General features: G+C 47.6%; 1 protein-coding gene across 1 annotated transcript in view; it reads left to right on the top strand.

The window, feature by feature from the left end:
* Positions 1-14,597, top strand: part of TRPM4 (transient receptor potential cation channel subfamily M member 4) — a 38,759-nt gene extending 24,162 nt beyond the window's left edge. The window contains exons 15-25 of the mRNA XM_090261358.1: positions 385-497; positions 877-954; positions 2,293-2,712; positions 7,861-7,993; positions 8,072-8,246; positions 8,590-8,767; positions 13,002-13,180; positions 13,376-13,508; positions 13,711-13,783; positions 13,876-13,981; positions 14,224-14,597. Coding sequence (XP_090117484.1) covers positions 385-497; positions 877-954; positions 2,293-2,712; positions 7,861-7,993; positions 8,072-8,246; positions 8,590-8,767; positions 13,002-13,180; positions 13,376-13,508; positions 13,711-13,783; positions 13,876-13,981; positions 14,224-14,228 — 1,593 coding nt within the window. The 3' untranslated portion in view covers positions 14,229-14,597. The remainder of the gene's footprint in view (positions 1-384; positions 498-876; positions 955-2,292; positions 2,713-7,860; positions 7,994-8,071; positions 8,247-8,589; positions 8,768-13,001; positions 13,181-13,375; positions 13,509-13,710; positions 13,784-13,875; positions 13,982-14,223) is intronic.
* Positions 14,598-21,814: the final 7,217 nt, after the last annotated feature.

The following is a 21,814-nucleotide window of genomic DNA, read 5'->3' as shown; positions in this document are numbered from 1 at the left end:
TTCCAGGCTGGTGCTCAATCCCCTGAGCCACACCAGCCAGGGCTATGCCCCTTTCTTAACTTCGCTGTGCCCCATCTGTGAAGAGGGAGGACATATTAGTACCTTTCTTCCTGGGGGTGTGGTGAGGGTTAAGTGAGCTAATCTATGTCAAGTGCATAGCTCGGTAACTGGCATTGTGTTAATAACTGTTGGCTGTTTAACTCTACTAGCTAGAACTTGGCAGAGGGTGGTCCTCCCCTTCGTTCGCCTTCCCCCACCCCCATAATTATGGTCCCCACATGGAGCCCCTGCTCTGGGCTCTGGCGCTGTGGCCAGTTCTTGCCCCGGGGTCTTCGGGAAGGGGCCGGCCTGGATTCAGGCTCCTCGTCTCCCCCACCCCCACAGTCTCTGCTGACACAGACGTGGTGGGGGGAGATGGACAGCACCACACCGATCTGGGCCCTGGTTCTCGCCTTCTTTTGCCCCCCACTCATCTACACCAACCTCATCACCTTCAGGTCAGTCGCCAGGGGTTAGATCGGAAGGGCCCCGGGTGCTCTGCTTCTCTCCCCGCGCAAGTGTGGCCACCTTTCAGTCTGTCCTGTGCTTCCCCACCTCGTTCTCTCTCTTTCCCTCCCCACGACTGGGGGCACGTTCTGGGAGGTGAGCTTTCAGGGGGGGTGAGCTTTGAGGGGGGCGCTCTCTGTATCTGCAGGAGCAATTCTGCCCCCTGGCATGGCTCTGGGGCAATTCCCTTGGGCTGATTCTACGTGGGGTGGGGGGCTTCTCTCCGTCTCCCTGCCTTGTCCCTGGGTGAAGAAGTTGGGTATCCCTGGGGAATCCCTCTCCCACTCTCCCCTCCCTCCATGTCTCACGCTGTGCTTCTCTCCATGCCAGGAAGTCAGGCGAGGACTCCACACAGAAGGACGTGGGGCTGGACATGGATGGGAGCCTCAATGGGGAAGGGCCGGTCAGGTGAGTGAGGCAGCAGCAGCAGCAGCAGCAGCAGCATGGGAGGTGGGGCGGCCGGGCAGCTGCAGGAGCACCAGGGAGGGGAGCAGGGCCAGGGCGGAGAAGCGGGGCTTCGGGAGGTAGTGGTTTCATCAGCCACTAAAGAGACTGGGAAAGTTTCCCAAATGCCAAGCTCAAGGCTTGGTTCAAGGTTTGGTTCTGCCGCCAAGGAGCTTCCCATTGCTACATGTGCTTCCATCTCAGTATAGCAAGTGGATTCAGGTGGATTTGGTTCATTTAGGGATCCTTTGCCTATTTCTTATATCTTTTATTTAAGAAAAAAGATTTTATTTATTTATTTTTAGAGAGGGAAAGGGAGGGAGAAAGGGAGAGAGAGAGAAACATCACTGTGTGGTTGCCTCTCATGAACTCCTAACCAGGGATCTGGCCTGCAACCCAGGCATGTGCCCTGACTGGTAATTGAACCAATGACCCTTTGGTTCACAGGCAGGCACTCAATCCACTGAGCCACACCAGCCAGGGCTTCATTTCTTCTTATTGCTGAATAATATTCCATTGTCTGGATAGACCACATTTTATTTATCCCTTCACCAGTCGATGAACATTTGGGTCATTTCTACTTCTGGATTATCATTTTCTGCTTGGTTTATGAAGAGTGAGTGCCTCTCCAAACCTGTTTGTTTTTCCTGTTAGCTTTTTGAATATATTAGTATTTGTATTATTCATTTTGGCATTTCTCTTGGGGTCACAATTAAGGGTCAGCATGAAATTGAGACAGAGGATCAGAACTCAGGAGAGAAGGGTCGGAGATATGAGAGGACCGAGAATATGGCAGTATGGTCAGGTATCAGATATGGGGGAGGAAGACGTATATGAGAAAACTGGACGAGACTATCTGAGCTAGAACTGTGAGTCAGAGGTTTATATGAAGGGACTGAGTTTTCAACGTTGGGAAGCTGAGCTCATGTAATTGAGGGGGTCAGAGATTATATTTGAGGGTCAGAGGTCAGGTAGATGGTGCACGGTCAGACAGAGTCAGAGGTGGTGATGGAGAAAGAAGAGGACTTGGAGTCAAAAGCCAGACAAGAGTCAGCAGTCATCACAGGGACCAGAGGTCAGAAGGGTGGCAGGAGTCAGAGGTGAAAGGTAAGCAGTCTTGATGGCAGGAACTTTCAGGGGTCAGACGTTAAATACAGGGGTCACAGGCAAGGAGATGGCTGACGTCAGACTTAGTCTTAGTTCATGAAGGCGGAGGAGGTCATGTGAAAGTTCCACGGTCTTGATAATGGTGAAGGTCGGGTTCAGAGGTCAGGTTGAACTCTCTCTCTCTCTCCCTCTCAGGCCAGCAGATGCCCCTGAGAAGACGGCCTTGGGGGTGTTGAGTCAGCCCAGGCGGAGGCAGTGCTCCCCGCGCCTGCGGCGCTGGCCCCAGTTCTGGGGGGCGCCGGTGACAGCCTTCATGGGCAACGTGGTCAGCTACCTCCTCTTCCTGATGCTCTTCGCCCGGGTGCTGCTGGTCGACTTCCAGCCCTCGCTGCCCGGGGCGCTGGAGCTGCTGCTCTACTTCTGGGCCTTCACCCTGCTCTGCGAGGAGCTCCGCCAGGGCCTGGGCGGCGGCGGCGGCAGCCTGGCCACCGGGGGCCCCGGGCCGGGCCACTCTCGGGCCCCGCTGCGCCGCAGGCTGCACCTCTACCTCACGGACACCTGGAACCAGTGCGACCTGGTGGCCCTCACCTTCTTCCTACTGGGCGTGACCTTCCGGTGAGTGCCGGTGGCCGCCACACCTCTGGCCCCAGAGCGGCTAAAACCCACCCCACTTGTTGTCTTTAAAAAATCATTTATTTATTTGTTTATTTATTTTTAGAGAGGGGAAGGAGAAAGAGAGGGAGAGAAACATCACCCTGTGGTTGCCTCTCGCGCCCCCAGCTGGGGCCCTGGCGTGCAACCTCGTCATGTGCCCTGACTGGGAATCGAACCAGTGACACTTGGTTCGCAGGCTGACGCTCAATCCACTGAGCCACAGCAGCCAGGCGCACTTGTTCTTAAAGGGACAAACAGAAACCCTTTCTGGGCGCAAAGATGGTCTAGAAACAATTTGCTCCCATGTGGGTAATCTGGCTTCGGGGGTGATATGGTTAAAGCGAGGACTGCACTGCTTCTGCTGCTGCTTCTGCTAGATCTGGAGGTTACTGGAGGTGTCTCTGAACCCCAAAACCAGGCCAGATGCTGGCCACCCCCCTCACCTCCTCCCTCCTCTTCCTCCTCAGCCTGCAGTCCCAGGTCCTTACCTCCTGCCCCCTGAATCTCTCTCGCTCACTCCCCTCCCCGTTTCCATGGCTGCCTCTTCCACCTGGACACTCGCCCCAGCCTCCTGGACTCCAGTCCGTCCCCGGAAAGTCTTTCCGTGCCCAGAGCTGACCCATCCCTGCCTTCCCCGGTGTGGGATCAGACAATGGGTTTATTGAGGGGAAACGGGGGAAGGGGGTGAAGGGGAGAGGCAGCTCCCGGACCAACTCAAGGGCCCGTAGGAGCAAGGGGAATGGGGAGCAAGGTAAATGGGGAATGGGGACTCCTGGTGCTCCTCATGGGCCCATAAGTAGTCCCACCTGCACTTCTGCAAGCACTTTGTTTATACTTGTCAACCAGACATTTTGGTGAGGGTGAGTTTGCTTATCAACATATTCAGTAGGTCACACACCAGGTTAGTTAGCATATCGGGCTCGGTCTGTTACCATTTCCCCTGGGAACAGGTTCAGGCCATCAGCATACCCTTTGGGAAGGGCTGAGTCCAAGGCTGGGCTGATTAGCATACACCAGAAGTCCAGGTGTGCATCCTAGCTGCCTCCATGTTCTGACACCCAGCGCCCCTGGACCTGGCCTTGAGACCCTGCCTGGTCTAGGCTCCCCACCCCCAGGGCTGCCTCCTGGTTTCTTTGCTTTTCTTCACTCCAGCCCCTCTGAAATCTCCTTGCACCTCCTTCATCATGGGGACAGGGCCTTTGACCTTGGTCCTTGATATTTGGAATCTGTGTAATTATTATAAACTTGTAATCAGAATTTTACCATTGCTGACGAATTCTTATGAAGAAAGTATTTTGAGACTTCCTTGATCAATTTTATATGCAGGGCAGTTAAACTGGCTTCCATTCTTTTCAGTTTCTGAAATTACTTCAGTGTGGTTAACTCCTAGTCGGGTCCAGTTTCACCACAACTATTTGGTTCATTATTCCTGTTTTTGTCTCTATTGAATTTTGCCAAATTTCGAGTCTGTGTCTGTGAGTTTTACTTTGTGGTTTTTACTTCTTACGTACCCGGTTTTCCTGGGTCAAAGGTCATAGATTCAAATTTCATTTAGGGGGCTTGAAGGTTGTATCAATTGTTCCGTCCACAAAACGTTAACTGTTTCTGCTGTTCCTTAGCTGGTTTATAAAAAGCAAATTGTGGCGTTCCCCTCAAATACTTTCTGTTGCCAAGAATGGGCTACATAATGTTAGTTCATTTCCTCCATTGTTTCTAAAACATACTGTGTGGTGCCCAGAGAGAGGGCACAAAGGGCACATTAAAATGTCCTTGGGAACAAATTAGCTTGTCTTTGGGTCTTGGCACGTGCTGTCCCCCTTCCTGAAACACTTTCCCCTCCCGACCTTGGCTAAGCTACCTCCTCTACTTCCTTTAGGCCTCAGCTTTGCTGTGTCTGTCTCGGAAGCTGCCTTTTATGCTTCCCAGACTCTGGGTCCCTCCCTTGTGTTCCCCTCATGTCCTGAGATCACCCCAAAACGGTCCTTTGAGTGTGCCTTGCACTGTCTCTCTCCGTAAGTCTATCTCTATCTCAACTTAAAATATCTTTGAAATATACTCTATTACCAAAGAAATGCAAAAATATGCTCTCATTGAACAAGATTAAACAAATGAAGGCCAGAACAGAAACCGATGATTTCCTCAGTCTTTTCAAGAGTCTTCACTTTCTCGGCAGTTACTTCCACCAACAGTTTGGTGCACATCCTGCCTGTGCTTTTTCTGTGCATTTATATGGGCAGATGCACACCCTTCTTTTATACACAAATGACATCATATGTTATGTATTCTTCTGCCACCTTTCCTTTTTCTCTACAATATATCCTGACGTTTTTTTCCATGTCAGTATTTGCAAACATACTGTATTCTTTGAAAATGCTGCACTGGATTCCAGAAGAAGAGGTTTCAGTGTTCATTGGCTAAAGATCAGACAAGACGGACTTCTCCTTGCCAGAATTTAATAAATGGATGAATTCTCTTCATAAAGCATTGAGACAAAAATTTCGAACTTCAAGAGATGGAAATCGGACCAAATGTTTCTGCACAAAGTCTTTCATTTTCTAGTCCAGATATTCATCATATATGAGCTTCTCTGGGTTCCGTGCTCTGCTGACGATGTTTCTTTTTCTTATCTATAAAGTCCTGGCAGTTAAGATGCTGCTCTTTTTAAGGAGAGCAAACAAAGAGCCTTGTGGACTGTTTACAAGGGACACCTTCTAGTCTTTGCTCAGTCGACACACTGAGAATCATGCTTTTTCCGTGCCATGTTAGAGATGCTACCAAGTAACCTGACATGAATAATTGATTCCGACAACAACGTAAGAGAGTTTTGCAGAACACTGTGCTCGTGTTTATCTCTTATATTTCATATAAAGTATCACCTGAGATTAAAGGGTCAGGGCCATGTGCTATCATGCTCTAGGAATGCCAGTGATATTTTAGACGTTTTGTCAAGCTCGCTGTTTTCTAGAGGAGAGGTAAATTATTGCATGGGGAAAAAAATCCAAAGGTCTTGGCTTACAACAGATAAATTTCCAGTGATCTCCAGAGCTGCACGGATGAAACATTCTGTTTTGCCCATGCCTTCCAGATAGACATGTTGGTTGTTTCTAATTTTTTTTATTATTCCAGAGTAATAGAATAACAACATTCCAGCTTTAAATATTGTGAGCAGACGTGTACATATATCCCTGATGTGGGTAGATGTCCAGGAAAATAGCTTCACCTGCTTACATACCCACCATCAGGGTAAGAGAGTACCCTCTTTTTTTTTTTTTAACTATTTTATTTATTTATTTTTAGAGACAGGGGAAGGGAGAGAAGAAGAGGGAGAGAAACATCAGTGTGTGGTTGCCTCTTGCGCACCCCAAACTGGGGACCTGGCCCACAACCCAGGCATGTGCCCCAACTGGGCATTGAACTGGCGACCTTTTGGTTCATAGGCCTGTGCTCAATCCACTGAGCCACACCAGCCAGGGCAAGAGAGTACCCTCTTGAGGACATGCTTGACAAAATCTAGTATTTTCAATCTTTAAAACTTTGTAGCTCTCAATTTAACTTTTAGAATCTTTTTGCCACTCCGATGGGTAAAAATGACCTCTCTTTTTAAAATTATGCATCTCTGACTGCTAGTTAGATTGGGCATCTTTTCATAGCTAATGGTCACATGGACTTTTGTCAACTGTCTCTTCATAACTTGGCCCTCACTTAAAATTTTTATGTTTATATATATTTTGGTAGGTTCTCTCCTTAAACTCTGTATCCTAATCCTTGTTAGTTTTGTTCTAAATATTGTCTCACAGCCTGCAGCTTGTCTTTTTACTTTTCTGTGTTAGCTGAGGCATTCTTTTACTCTGTAACTTTTCATTTTGAAATAACCTGAGACTAAAAAAAAATATTGCAAACACAGTACAGAGAATTCCTGGACACCTTTCACCCAGATCCCCCAAAGGTTAACATCTTACATCATCAAAACCAGGAAATTTTATTCAAATTTCACCCTCTGTCCCACTGATGTCCTTTTTCTGGCCTAGGAGCCAATCCAAGACCCCATATTGCCTTTGGTTTTCATGTCTTTTTAATCTTCTCCAACCTGGGGCAGCTCTTCAGTCCTTCTTTGACCTTTATGACCTTAACACTTTGAATAGTCCAGACCAGTTATTTTGTAGAATTTGCTCCATTTGGGTTTGTCTGATGTTCTCTCATGAGCAAATTTAGGCTGTGCGTTTTGGGCAGAGAGATTGCCTTTCTCTGTCCATCCTATTGATGTTATCTTTTGATGCACAGAAAAGTCATATTTCAAAGTAGTCAAATTCATCAATCTTTTCCTCTGTTGTGAATTTATGTCCTGTAGATAAGGCTTTTTTTTCTTATATGACATCTTATCGTATCTCAAGCTCATCAACAAATTCTTCTAAAACAATTTTGTTTTGAATTTTAATGTTGTGGCCCTGGCTGGGGAGCTCAGTCGGTTAGAGCGTCACCCCTATACGCCAAGGTTGCGGTTCAGTCTCTGCTCAGGGCACGTACAAGAAGCAACCAAGGATGCATAAATAGGTTTCCACAAATCTCTCTCTCACTCTTTCTCTCTCTCTCTCTCTCTCTCTCAAATCAGTTTTAAAAAGATTTTAATGTAGTGCCTTTTACTCCAGGTTTTGAATCCCTCCATTGTTGAAGAACGTGATGATGCCAAATAGAAATATAATTTTCATTTTCCCCAGAGACTTCGCTGGCGTTATTGGCCATTTGACCTTCCTTTGTGAAGTGTGGGGCAGCCTTTATTCACTTTCCTGTTTGGTCGTTTGTCTTCTGATTATTGGTTTGCTAGAACTCTCTATATTTTGCCTTTTAGAGGATGGACATATTCCAGCAGTTTTTCCAACCTGATTATTCCAGGGGCCTCCCGGTTTTTTTAAGGCCGTCGTTCATCAGTGCAGCGCTGGCGCAGCCCATGGGCATTGTGAAATCTGAGGACAGCCCGGGCCAATGGGAGGGTCCCGATTCCCGCCGTGGGGAGGCCCCAGCCTCCTCTGAAGCCTGGTGTGGGGAAGGTGCAGGTTTTCCCATGCACCCTGTGACCTTGAGTGACCCCTGCCTCCTCTCCCCACACCCCAGGCTGATCCCGGGCCTGTATGACCTGGGCCGTACTGTCCTCTGCCTCGACTTCATGATCTTCACGCTGCGCCTGCTGCACATCTTCACGGTCAATAAACAGCTGGGGCCCAAGATCGTCATCGTGAGCAAGATGGTGAGTGGGTGGGGCCGGGGGCGGGGCCACAGCCGGGAAGGGCGGGGCCACGCTTGGTCTCATCTTCCTCTCCTGCAGATGAAGGACGTGTTCTTCTTCCTCTTCTTCCTTGGCGTGTGGCTGGTCGCCTACGGGGTGGCCACGGAGGGTCTCCTTAGGCCCCAGGATCAAGACCTCTCGAAAATCCTGCGCCGTGTCTTCTACCGGCCGTACCTGCAGATCTTCGGGCAGATCCCCCAGGAGGAAATGGACGGTACAAGGGGAGGGGGCCCGACACCCTCCCTGGGGGTTCCTCCTCTCTAATCCCCCGTCTCTGCGTCTCTCTACCCTTCTCGCCAAGTCTCTGTCTCTGTGGGTCTCTGAGCAGGTCCCCCCTCCCCTTCATCCCTATGGGACCCTGTCCTCTTCTCTCTGTATCTCTGTCCCCTGTCTCTAGGTCTCTGACCCCTCCCGAGTTTCTTTGGGGCTTGTCCCCCTCGCTTTCTGGGATCCTGTCTCCCACTCTCAGGGTCTCTGCTCCCCCACACCCCTCCGGATTTCTGGCTTCCTTAGGTCCCTGCCTCTCAGCCCCCATGTCTGAGTGTCTCCCTTCACAGCGGCCCTCATGGAGCACGTCAACTGCTCATCGGAAATGGGCTTCTGGGCGCGCCCGTCCGGGGCCCAGGCAGGCGCCTGCGTCTCCATGTATGCCAACTGGCTGGTGGTGCTCCTTCTCGTCATCTTCCTGCTCGTGGCCAACATCCTGCTGGTCAATCTCCTCATCGCCATGTTCAGGTAGGAGGCCCTGCCCTCTCCGATGTGATGTCACCCACCATGACCCTTGACCCCAGCTTAACTCTTGACCCCAACCTGACCCTTGACCCCAGCATGATTCTTGATCTCAGCTTAATCATTTCATCTTTAGTCCCTGAACTCTGACTCAAGTCTGATGCTGGCTGGTTCCCAGACCCAATCAGACTCTGCTCCTGACTGGACTTGGGACTCAGATCCACTCCCTGAACCCAGGCTGAATGTTTAGAATTTTAAAAAATATATATTTATTTGTTATTTTTAGAGAGAGGGGAAGGGAGAGAGAAAGAGAGGGAGAGAAACATCAATGTGTGGTTGCCTCTCTTGTGCCCCCAATAGGGGACCTGGCCTGTGACCCAGGTATGTGCCGTGACTGGGAATCGAACTGGCGACCCTCTGGTTTGCAGGCTGGCGCTCAATCCACTGAGCCACACCAGCTAGGATTAAAATTTTTTTAAATTGTGCCAAAATATATATAACATGAATTCACCCTTTTTGCCATTTTAAGTATACAATTCACTGGCATTAGTTACACTTACAATTTTTGTAACCATCACCATTTTCATCGCTCCAAACAGAAAGTGTGTACCCATTAAGCAAGCAATAACTCCCCATTTCTCCCTTCCTCTGTTCCTGATAACCACTAATCTACTTTATGTTTCTATGTCTTTGCCTGTATTTGATGTTTCTTATAAGTAGAATCATACGCTATCTGTCCATTTGTGTCTGGCTTATTTCACTTACCATAAAGTTTTCAAAGTGCATTCATGTTGTGGCCGCTATTGGTGCTCTGTTCCTTTTTATGGCTGAGTAATATTCCATCGTTTTGATCTAAGACATTTTGTTTATTTATCTGTTGATGGAACCTTGGATTGTTTCCATCTGGCTATTGCGATAATGCTGCTATGAACATTGGTATTCACGTACCTGTTGAAATTTTTGTTTTTATATCTTTTGGGTATTACTAGAATAGAATGCTGGGTCATATGGTAATTCTATGTTTTGCTTTTTGAGGAACCACTAAATTGGCTTTTACAGGAGCTGTACCATTCTACATCCCCACTAACAATTTATGAGAGTTCCAATTTTTCTACATGTCTGCCAACAGTTGTTTTCCTTGTTAGAAAGTTGTAGCCATCTTAGTGGGTATGAACTGGTCATTTCATGGTGGTTTGGATTTGCATTTCTCTAATGACCAGTGATGCTGAGGATCTTTCCATGTGCCCTCACTTGTACATCTTTGGAGAAATGTCTATTCAAGTTTTTTGCCTAGTTTTTAATTGGGTTCTTTGTTGTACATTTTAATATATTCTGGATTCTAAACTCCTATCAGATACATGATTTGCAAATATTTTCTCCTATTCTGTTGGTTGCCTTTTGCTTTTCTTAATATCCTTTGATGTGCAAAAGTTTTAAGTTTTGATGAGGTCCAATTTGTTTATTTTTTCCTCTGTTACTTGTACCTATGGTGTCATATCTAAGTACTCATTGCCAAATCCAAAGTTGTGAAGATTTACTCCTATGTTTTATGGTTTTAGCTCTAATATTTAGGTCGGTAGTCCGTTTTGACTTAATTTTTGTATATGGTGTGAGGTAAGGACCCAACTATATTCTTTTTGCATGTAGAAATCTACTTCTTTCAGGACTATTAGTTGAAGAGGCTGTTTTCCCCTCACAGAATGGACCAGGCTCTCTGAATCAATTTCCCATTATATTAGTTTCCTAGGGCTTCCCTAACAAAGTACCAAAAAGTGGGGGGCTTTTAAATTATGGAAGCTTATTGTTTGACAGTTCTGGAAACTAGATGTCCAAACTCAAGGTATGGACAGGGTTGATTCCTTCTGAGGCCCGAGACAGAGAATTGTCTCATGCCCCTCTCTTAGCTTCTGGCGGATTTCCAGCAACCTTTGGCTTGCAGATGCACCATTCCAATCCCTTCCTTCACTACAAGGTGTTCTTGCTGTGCGCGTGTCTACGTCCAAATTTCCCTTTTTTATAGGGCCACTGGTCATATTGGATTAGGGCCAACCCTATTGACCTCCTTTTAACTCGATTACCTTTATAAAGATCCTATTTCCAAATAAGGTCACATTCTGAGGTCCTGGGGGTTAGGATTTCTTTCAATACATCTTTGACAGTGGGCACAATTTGAGCTATAACACTCATAGGCATATGGGTTTATTTCTAGACTCTCAATTCTTTTTTAAAAAATTTAATATATTGTTCAGTGTTGCTTATTATATGCCAGTTATTTTTTAAAAAGATTTTATTTATTTACTTTTAGAGAGAGGGGAAAGGAGGGAGAAAGAGAGGGAGAGAAACATCAATGTTAGTTGCCTCTCACATGCCCCTACCCAGGGACCTGGCCCACAATCCAGTTATGTGCCCCAACCAGGAATTGAACTGGTGACCTTTTAGTTCATGGGCTGGCACTCATTCCACTGAGCCACACCAGCCAGGGCTAGACTCTCAGTTCTATTCCATTGGTTTATATGTCTATTCTTATGCCAGAAACATAATGTTTGATTTGATAGTAAATTTTTGAAATTGGGAAATGTGAGTCCTTCGACTTTGTTCTTTTTCAAGATTGTTTTGGCATTTGGGGTCTTTGCAGTTCCATATATATGAAAGGACTGGTCTTTCCATTTCTACTTAAAAAGCTGTTGGAATTTAGAGATTGCAATTGTTACTGTAGATTGCTTTGGGTAGTACTGACATCTTAACAATATAAAGTCTTTGTACTCATGGGCACAGGATGTCTTTCCATTTATTTAGGGTATCTTTTACATTTCTTTCAGCATTGTTTTGTAACTTTTAGTGTACAAGTCTTTCACCTTCTTGATTAAATTTATTTCTAGGTGCTTTACTCTTTTAGATTCTATTGTGATGGAATTGCCTTCTTTATTTCCTTTTTGGCTCAGTCATGGTAGGTGTATAAAAACACAATTGATTTTTGTTTGTTGATTTTGTACCCCGCATCTTCACTGAGTTCATTTATTAGCTCTAGTAGTTTTCTTGTGATTCTCTGGGATTTTCTATAATAGGATCATGTCATCTGTGAATAGAGATAGCTATACTTCTTCCTTTCCATTTTGGATGCCTTTTATTTCTTTTTCTTGTCTAATTGCTCTGGCTAGAACTTCCAGTACAGCAATAAATAGCAGTGGTGGAATGTAGGCATCCTTGTCTTGTTCCTGATCTTAAGGGAAAGATCTCAGTCTTTCTCCATTAACTATGATGTTAACTGTGGGTTTTTAATAATTACCCTTTACCATGTTGAGGAAGTTTCCTTTTATTCTTTTCTGAGGGTTATTTTTTTTTAATCATGAAGAGCTGTTGGAATTTTTTTTCAAATGCCTTTTCTGTGTCAATTGAGATTTCTGTGATTTTTTTTTTTTTGTTCTATTAAAGTGGTGTATTACATTGGTTGATTTTTATATGTAGAACCAACCTTTGCATTCCTGTGATAAATTCTATTTGGTCATAGTGTATAATCCTTTTAATAGTCTTCTGAAGGAGGTTTGCTAGTATTTTGTTGAGAATTTTTGCATGTATATTAATAAAGAATAATGATCTGTAATTTTATTTTTTGATATTGTTAACATGATAATGCTAGCCTCACAGAATGAATCAGGAAATATTTTCTCCTATTTACCTTTTCAAAAGAGTTTGAAAAATATTGGTGTTGTTTTTTAAATGCTTGGTATAATTCACGAGTGAAGCCTGGTTCTGGGCTTTTTTTTTTTGTTTGTTTGTTTATTTTTAAATTAGTTATCTCTTTACTTGTTATAGGTCTTTTGAGCTTTTCTATTTCTTCATGTGTCATTTTAGGTAATTTGTGTGTTTCTAGGAACTTTTCCGTTTCATCTGGGTTGTCTTTTTTTGTTGGCTTACAATTGTTGATAGTATTCTCTTACAATCTTTATTTCTGTAAGGTTGGTAATAATGCCCCCATTTTTATTTCTGATTTTATTATTGGTGTTCAGACTGACTTTTGAACCTGACTTTAACCTCTACCCTAATCCATGACATCATTCTCAACTTGACCTCTAACCCTATCCTAACTACTAATTGCATCCTGTAATAACCTCTGACGTTATTGATTCTGACATCTTCCTTCTGCTTTGCACTTTGAACATATTTCCTGACTTCTAACCTTGATCCACCTCCCTTGACTGGGCTTTGACCTCTGGTGACTCTTGACTTCTGGTCCCCACAGCTACACCTTTGGCAAAGTACAGGGCAACAGCGACCTCTATTGGAAGGCGCAACGCTATGGCCTCATCCGGGAATTTCACTCTCGGCCTGCGCTGGCCCCACCCTTCATCATCATCTCTCACGTGCGCCTCCTCATCAGTCGATTGAGCAGTCACCGAGCCAGCTCACCGAAGCATTTTCGTGAGAGCGGGTCTTGGCGCAAAAGAGAGAAACTCAAGGGGCGGGACCCGGAGAGAAAGAAGAACATGGATAGGCTGGGGAGGATGTCCGGAAGAACCAGTGGGCAGGACTTAAGCTGTCAGGGGGCGTGGCCTTGGAGTGGGCATTTCCCAAGGACTGGCAGGCCCTTTACTCTGTTCTGACCCTGCCCTTCAGGGGTCCACCTCCCTAAGGACGCTGAAAGGCAGCTGTTGACGTGGGAATCGGTGCGGAAGGAGAATTTCCTACTGGCGCGTGCGAGGGACAAGCGGGAAAGTGACTCGGAACGTCTGAAGCGCACGTCGCAGAAGTGAGGGCGGGGTTTCTTGCCTCGGGGGCGCTGAAATTGGGGGAGGATGGGCTGGGGTTAGTAAAGCCTCAGGCTAGAGGCGGAGCCTGAGTGGGCGGGGTCCTGGAATGGCAGGAGGAAGGCGGGGCTCCAGGGGGGCGGGGCTTATGGTGGGTGGGGCTGGTGGGCCGCAGACACAAACCTGGATTCCTGCGTGCCCAAGGGTGGACACGGCGTTAAAGCAGCTGAGACAGATCCGCGAGTACGAGCAGCGTCTGAAAGGGCTAGAACAGCAGGTGAGTCCTCCAGGCCAGGCTGAGGGAGTGTGGGCCGCCTGGGAGGCAGTGGATTTCCATCTGTGCCCTGATGTCTCCCGTTTGCTCCCCAGGTCCAGTACTGTAGCCGTGCCCTGGGCTGGGTGGCTGAGGCCCTGAGCCGCTCTGCGTTGCTTCCTCCAGGGGGACCCCCGCCCCCAGCCCCACCTGGGCCCAAAGGTCAGTGTGTAGGGTCTACCTGTGTGTATGTCCGGCCTCTGGCACTACCTACTCCTGTGTGCCTGATTTCCAGGTCTCTGTTCCCGTATCTCTTTCTCTTTCGCCGCCCTTTCTTTGTCTCTGATTCACTCTCTTGGTTTCCTTTGGGCTTTTCATGGGTCTCTCTCCTTTTTGCCAGTCTCCCTTTTTCCTGTCCTCCTCTCTATGCCCACCACCTGTTCTCTTTTCTCTCTTTCCCCCAGACTGAATCCTGTTGGCAGACTTCAGGGAGTAGCCCCCATGGGGAATATTTTGCTCCCAGAGTAAAGCCTAGCTGGTCCTGAATCCCTGTAAGAGGTGGCCTTGTCTTGAGGTGGGTCCCATGCCATGGACTACCACCTGGATCACTGTCGGGACCACTGCAGGGAGTCTCAGCCATCAGAACCACAGCAGGCCTGGCCCCTGCCAGAACCAGCCCCACTCTGGGAGGATCAGCCTCTGGAGCCCAGGAACACCCCATCTGAAGACCCTGCCACAGCCTGCTGGGCGGGAGAAGGCTATAGGGTCCTGGGGGTACGTGGACCACAGAGCCCACCCACATCTCCCCACACTGGGGAAATAAAGCCATTTGATTTGAGGTGTCTGGATGCTTGATTCTTGGGGAACTGGTGGTGTCTGAATTGTTTTTTGGGGGAGCTGGAGCTGGGGGTCAGTTTGAGGTCCTTGGTCAGTTTGCTGCCAGATTTCCATGATCTTGGGCTCTGTTCTCCTCTTAGCCCCGCTATTCCTATTTGACTCAGGCCTGGCGCCTCGTGTCTGCACTACTTTGATGGTTCTCACTTTAGTGGGACAAGAACCATCTGCAACCGCCCTACTTCCTACTTTATAGCAGAAAAAGAACTCAGTGATGAAAGTGAATTATTTCTTGGAGTGGGGATGGGTGGGCGCTGTGTACATCTGCTTTGGCAACGGGGGAACAGATGATGCAAATTTGAGTAGATAACTGCATATGTGTCTTTAAAAAGTCTAATTAGTGGAAAATTACAGGCCACGCACACATGGAATTGAAGCAGATATGCATCATTATGCATGCAGTTTAACTAAACAACCCATAATAAACTAAACTGGTAATGACAAGGCTGAACTGACAGCAATTATTAGTTAAATAGCAAGAATGCCACCAACAACCAACACATCCAGAGACCAAAACCAAAACATCCTTTCTCCAAATTGGAGGAAATCCAACTATCTGCCACTTTGGGTGTAGAGTGGCTTTGAAATATCGCCAAGCGTTGTGTGGCAACCAGATTTCTCTCGAAGATGCTGAAGTGGTCCTCACTAACTCAAGTAGTAATAAATAGCGATAATGACAGCGGTGGCAATGATGACAGCAGCTAACACAGGGCTCTATGTGTCTGGCATTGTGTTCAGTGGTTCACACATACCAGACCAATGAATTCTCATGACAGCCATCTAAGGTAGGTACTAATGTCTCCGTTTTTCAGATAAGAAAATTGAGGCACAGGCCCTGGTTGGCGTGGCTCAGTGGATTGAGTGCCAGCCTGCGAAGCAAAGAATCGCTGGTTCGATTCCCAGTCAGGGCATGTGCCTGGGTTGCAGGTGGAGTCCCCGGTTGGGGGTGTGCAAGAGACAACCACACATAGATGTTTCTCCCCCTCTCTCTAAAAATAAAAAAATAAAAAATAAATAAAACAACTGAAGCAGAGGTAAGTGACTCACACAAGGTCACACAGCTAGAAAGTGGCCAAGTTTGAAGAGAACTATGGGCCGTCTGGCCCCAAAGCCTTTGGAAAACACTAGTTAGTATTTGGAAATGTCAAGTGCTTCAGAGTCCTAGGATGTCACTCAGTGGGCACACTGTGTTGTTCAGCTCTTGTGTCTCAGCTCCACATCGGCCCTTCTATACTCTGCGGCTCTGCGATGCCGGGTCTGGGGGCTGCAAGCGATTCTACTTTGCCAGCTGGGTTCCTACTAGGCTCTGCCTAAAGGGGGCGCTAGAGGGAGACCCTAGAGGAGAAAGAAGGGTCTTGGTCTTTCCCGTTTGCTTCCCGTTCCAGCACGTCGCTCCAGAACTCGGTTTCCTCTGACAGCAACAGTTGGTAGCAGCTTGCAGCTTTTCCCACCCAGTCTTATTGTAGCTCCTGAGTCACACCAGCTCCAGCCAGCCAGCCAGCCCCCTCTTCTAGTCTGGGTTTCAGCTCCTCCGGGGCTCTGGTAACTGTTTCCTTCCCTTTGTTTCCCAGTCCTGGGGTGCTATCTGCTTCCTGCATGTACTGTTTCGGTGCCAATGCTCCTTCTACTGCTTTCCCAGTGTTCTGAGACTCTTTCATTAATTTATCTCTGTTGAAATATCTAGATGTCAGGAAAACTCAGCTCTGGTGGGTAGAAATCTGCAATGAGCCATCACAATAGGGAATTACGTACAACCTCTCACTTCATTTCCACACATAAACCAATTTGGAAACCAAAAGTCCCTTAATTTAAGGGGAGGCTGGGTACTCTTGAGGAATTACCCTGAAGTACTGCTGTAAGTTTATATGTTAAATCTTCCCTGCTTCTGTGTTTTCCTTCCATTAACCTATTTCACGTCTCCATTCCATGGCCCCAGTGGTGGATATTCTAACCCCTTTGCATGACAATTGATGACCACAAAGGAAAATTGTCCACTTGTCCTTGTGCTGCTGTTTTGTTTTAAATTTATTTATTTATTTATTTATAAAGGGGCGGGAGAGAGAAAGAGCAGGAAAGAAACACCAATGTGTGGCTGCCTCTTGCACACCCCCAACTGGGGACCCGGCCCACAACCCAGGCATGTGCCCTGACTGGGAATTGAACCAGTGACACTTTGGTTTGCAAGATGGCGCTCAATCCACTGAGCCATACCAGCCAAGGCCTGGCTCTGTGGCTTTTGAAGCCACATAGTTTAACTGGGTCATTATGAAGGTGGAAGATATTCTCTCTTAGGAGTGATGACAGGTCACCAGCAAGGAAGGCCAGTGACTGGGTGTCCATGAACCAAGAGTGGGCAACATAGCCATGATCTGCTAGTCTACAGTCCCATGGAGGGGCTGCTGATGGTGTGCGACAGCTGTGGCACCCACAAGCTTGGGGTTCAGCAAGGCTCCCCCAAGATGTCTGCTCCAGGTCTCACATGCGAGACAGGGGGAGTGACCGTCAACAGAAGAATACGTAAGCCTAGGTTGTGGGTTCAGTCCTTGAGTCGGGACATGTAGGAGAGGCAACTGATTGATGTATCTCTCTCCCGTCAATATTTCTCTCCCTCTCTCTCCCCATCCCTTCCCCTCTCTCTAGAAAATCAATTAGCATCTCCTCAAGTGAGGATAAAAAAAGAAAAGAACTCACTTCTCATTCTCTTCCCCACCCAGCCCATGGCCCCACGAGTCTGTTTGTTACAGAGCCCCTGGGCTCCTCCAATTGAAAACTAACCCACGGGCTCTTTAGTTAGGGGTCCGATTGCCCGCCGCCAGAATTACAACTCTTAATACTTCAGTTGAGTGAAAATTGTTTACTTAACAGTTACACATATCCTTGCCTCGCCCCCTACCAAACCTAGCCAGTTTTAGGAAGGTCAGAAACACCGTTTCCCTACTTCCCAAACACAGTTCAGCTTTACCAGCAGCTGCCAATCACTCAATCTGATTGGGGAGGTCCTTTCTGTGCTGTGGTGCCCTTCAGCTCTCAATACAAAACCGCTGGGATTCTCAGCCTCCTTGCAAACTGTTTTCTTTCTGTAAACCGCGTGGATCTCCTCTCCTTCTCCAGAGCACCCCTGGGAACACCCGCCAGTGAGGGAGACAGCCCCAGAGCATGCCCCCCTAAAGTGTTCGCAGCTGCCTATATATCCCTGACTGCGTCCTCTGACGCAGTGGGTGTTGCCAACAGTTCTGACCATTCACAGAACCCCACATAGGCTCTGTGTGCTTTCCATAGCGTCCCCTGGTTCAAGACTCCTCCCATCCACCTGAGGCCTTGGAAGCATCCAAGCAATTTTGCATAATGAAAGACACCAGCCACCAGCCTCAGGCATGTGGAGGCATTCTGAAAGCTGCTTCCTTCTCCCCACCCCCCAGCCGCAAACTCCGGGGATTTTTGGACTCCCCTGTTTCTGTAACATGTTCTCTATCTCTATGGGTTTGCCTATTCTGGGTATTTATATAAGTGAAGTCATAAAATATGTGGTATTTTGTATCTGACTTCTTTCACTTAGCACAGTCTTTTCATTCCTTTCTGTGGCTGAATAATATCCACAATATGGATATGTCCCTTTTATTTTACCCATTCATCTGTTGACAGACATTTGGGTAGTTTCTACTTTTTGTCAATTATGAATGATGCTGCTATGAATGTTCATATGCAAGTCTTTGTTTGAACACATGTTTTCAGTTCTTTTGGGTATATAACTACAAGTGGAATTACTGATTTTATTTTTGTTTAACTTTTTGGACTATCAATATCCTGGTAAGTGTGAAGTGGTATCTCCTTCATTCAATAGGGATATAAGGTTTGACTTATGTTTCCCTAATGACTAATGATGTTGAACTTCTTTTTTTTAAATCCTCACCCACGGACATGTTTTCATTGATTTTCTTTTTTCTTTAAAGATTTTATTTATCTTCAGAGGGGACAGGAGGGAGAAAGAGAAGAGAAACATTGATGTGCTAAGAGAAACATTGATCAGTTACCTCTCACGCACGCCCACCTGGGGAGCTGGCCCGCAGCCCAGGTGTGTGCCCTGATGGAATCGAAATGGTGATCCTTTGGTTTGCAGGCCGCTGCTCAATCCACTGACCCACACCAGCCAGGACATGTTTTCATTGATTTCAGAGAGAGATGTGAGTGAGAAACATCGATTGATTGCCTCTTGTACGCACCCAAAATGGGATCAAACCCACAACCTAGGTATGTGTCGGTATGTGTCCTGACCGGGAATCAAACCGACAACCCTTCCATGCACAGAAGGATGCTCCAACCAACTGAGCACATTGAACTTCTTTTCATGTGTTTCTTGGCCATTTGCACACCTTTGGAAGAAATGACTTTTTAGTAACAACCTCAACTGCTTTGCCTACCACCCAGCCACAGTAAAGTAAGGATGATGGGCCTTGAACGAAGACAAAAGTGAAGGTCCTGCCATCTCAGTCACCACCCTGAGGACTATCGGGGCTCAAACAGACACTTCATAACTTTGAAAGGGCGTACTGATGGTCCTGCAGCCTTAACTACAAAGGAAGCCCACCAAGGAGTAGCCTTTATGGATCTTGGGGACAATATGTCCCCCAGGCAGAAATTTCACTCCAGCTGATGCTGTAATCCCTGACTCGTGCATGTTAGACCCTTCGGACCATGTTCCCCAAGGAGAAAAAGGCATCTGAATTCAGGCTCACAGTGGGGGAAGGAAAGCTGGGACCTTGTGAAGGAGGGACCTTTGGACCAATTCATTGTGCCGTTGTGACATCCACTGAGGCTTCACGTGTTCTTACTGTGAATGTCCCATAAGGCTGAGGGGATTGCCGTCCTCCCGGGGGTGGCCTGCAGAAACAGCCCAGAATCCCGAGGGAGAAAGGGAAAAATCACGGCTTTCATGACTTACTGGCGGTCAGAGGACCGAGGCCCTTCGCCAGTACAACAGCGCCACCTGCCTGTGGCAGCCCCCATGTGCACCCCTTTCCAGAAAAGGCAGCTAGGCTTGCTAGGAAGCTCCCCTTGAAAACCACCGCCTGACCCTTGGAGGCCCGTGACCCCCCTGGCCTTACATTTCCATTTTGGAATAGGTCAGCTCCAACTGGACAACCAGTGAGGTCTGAAGTGGTTCAGTGTAAGCGGTATATTCCGAAGCGCAGCCGGCTGGTCCTCGTTCATCAGTTTTGCAACGGAAAAGGAGCCGCTACCCCTGTGGAGGGAACATTATCCCCCACGCCACTGCCTGAAGCAAAGCCGCTGGCTCAGCAGGGACCCCCATTTACAGAGGTTCCCCATGAACGACCGGGCCTGGTTCTCTGCCCGTTGAGCACCGTTGAGTTAAAAGCTGATGGCGTCCACTAGGGAGCAGCAGCGAGCCCACGCGTGAGACAAAGTGCAGCCAGTCCATCATGACAGGACCGGATGGATGGGACCTTCTCCTTTCCCTGCCATCTACCGGCATCTGGTATTATTATTGGAACAGTTTCCTCAAAAAATCAGTTCAAAAGTAGGTTTCTGACTCTACCTTCCTCTCCTCCTCCTGGTCCATACGCCCCAGTCAGGGAGTTTGGTCACTAAAGTGGGAGTGTTTTCTAGAGGGGCTTCCTCTTGGCTGCTTTCTGAATAATGACTGAGACCCAAAGGGGGAGGGTTATACAGACCTGCTTTGAAAGTGAAAGATTCTGTCTCCTGACCATTCTTGGGTCACCTTTGTTTTTGCTGGACACCCTGTTAGTAACACCCTGAGGGGGCCGCCTTGGCCCAGAGCTGGCCACCTAGGGCGTTCAAACAATGGAGTTGGCCAAAAGGTCCACTTCGTTTTTTTCTGTAAAATAAAAGGCACATTTTTCATTTTCACCAATAACTTTATTGATTTGGATGTTTTCAGTATGTCAGCTGTCTCCCAAGTGGTATAATGTTAATTGGTCTCAATGAATGTTTTGATTTGATCGTTATCAACTTCAGCTGGTTCTCCTGACCATGGAGGCGGCTGGGGGGCCAGATGCGCCACCAGACCTCTGCCACCCTCTGGCTTTTACCACCCGCCCCGCCCCTCCCAGACTCAGGGCGTCGTGCCCCTAAATTTGTGGAAAGGGAGTTGGGAGGGGAGGCTCGGACGTCTGGGTCCAGAGGTGGAGGGATGCTAGTCGGAGGAACAGTCGCCTGGCTCCCCGAGAGGTCAAGACTACTGCACCCCCAATCCCTTTATCCGCCACTGAAGCGTGAGTCCAGAGAAGCCCCGTCGCTTCCGCGAGCACTAGCGGGGGCGGGGGCCGGGGGTCCTGTGTGCGCGCAACTGAGGTCCTCGGGTCCGCAGGAGCCACCACTTCGGGGACCACAGGCGGTCTGAATATTTCGCTGCAGCAGGAAGGTGATTTAGGCGACTCACCTGGAGGTGCTCACATCTGAGGTGTCCCATACGGACTCCCAGCCGCGCCCCGGGCCCCGCCCCTATTCATTCACTCCTCTTTGCTCCGGACTTTTTGCATACGAGGTTTTCCTTTTCATTCATGGACGCAAGGCTCTGTCTGCGCCTACCTTTAAAACCAAGCTAAGTTACCAGAGAGCGGCAATTGCCTGGACGCAGTTACTGGCTTTAACATTGGCTTATCTGGGGTGTTTCAGTGGATTGAGCGCAGGTATGCGAATCAAAGGGTCACGGGCTTGATTCCCAGTCAGGGCACATGCCTGGGTTGTGGGCCCCCATCTCCAGCCAGGTCACCAGTTGGGGGCGCGAGAGGCAACCACACATTGATGTTTCTCTTCCTCTTTTTCTCCCTTCCTTCCCCTCACTCTATAAATAAATAAATAAATAAACAAAAACAAAAAACATTGGCTTATCTATCTGAATTCCAGCTTAGGCTTAATTTTTGGCCTCTTAAAGATTTCCCTTAATTTCTTGTATGCTCATCTATGCAGTGAAAGAGGAGTGTTAAAATATTTTTATTTTTTATTTTAGGTGTCCTATCATATGGTACGTTGTTTATCTTTAGTGTCACATTGCCCCACGTGCAGTCCTCCGTGGGTCCTCTTCCATCTGGGCGGACAGCTCCCACTCTCCCCAGTGTTCCTTGCCAAATACTCTTCCTTCAGGCATCAAGGCCACCTGAGGAAAAACAGATGACGTTTGGT

Source organism: Furipterus horrens, unplaced genomic scaffold (assembly GCF_987537825.1).
Source record: "Furipterus horrens unplaced genomic scaffold, mFurHor1.1.pri manual_scaffold_13, whole genome shotgun sequence".
In the NCBI taxonomy this organism is placed as follows: Eukaryota; Metazoa; Chordata; class Mammalia; order Chiroptera; family Furipteridae; genus Furipterus; species Furipterus horrens.
The sequence above is the reverse complement of the archived record's forward strand: the minus strand, read 5'-3'. Positions and strand labels throughout refer to the sequence as shown.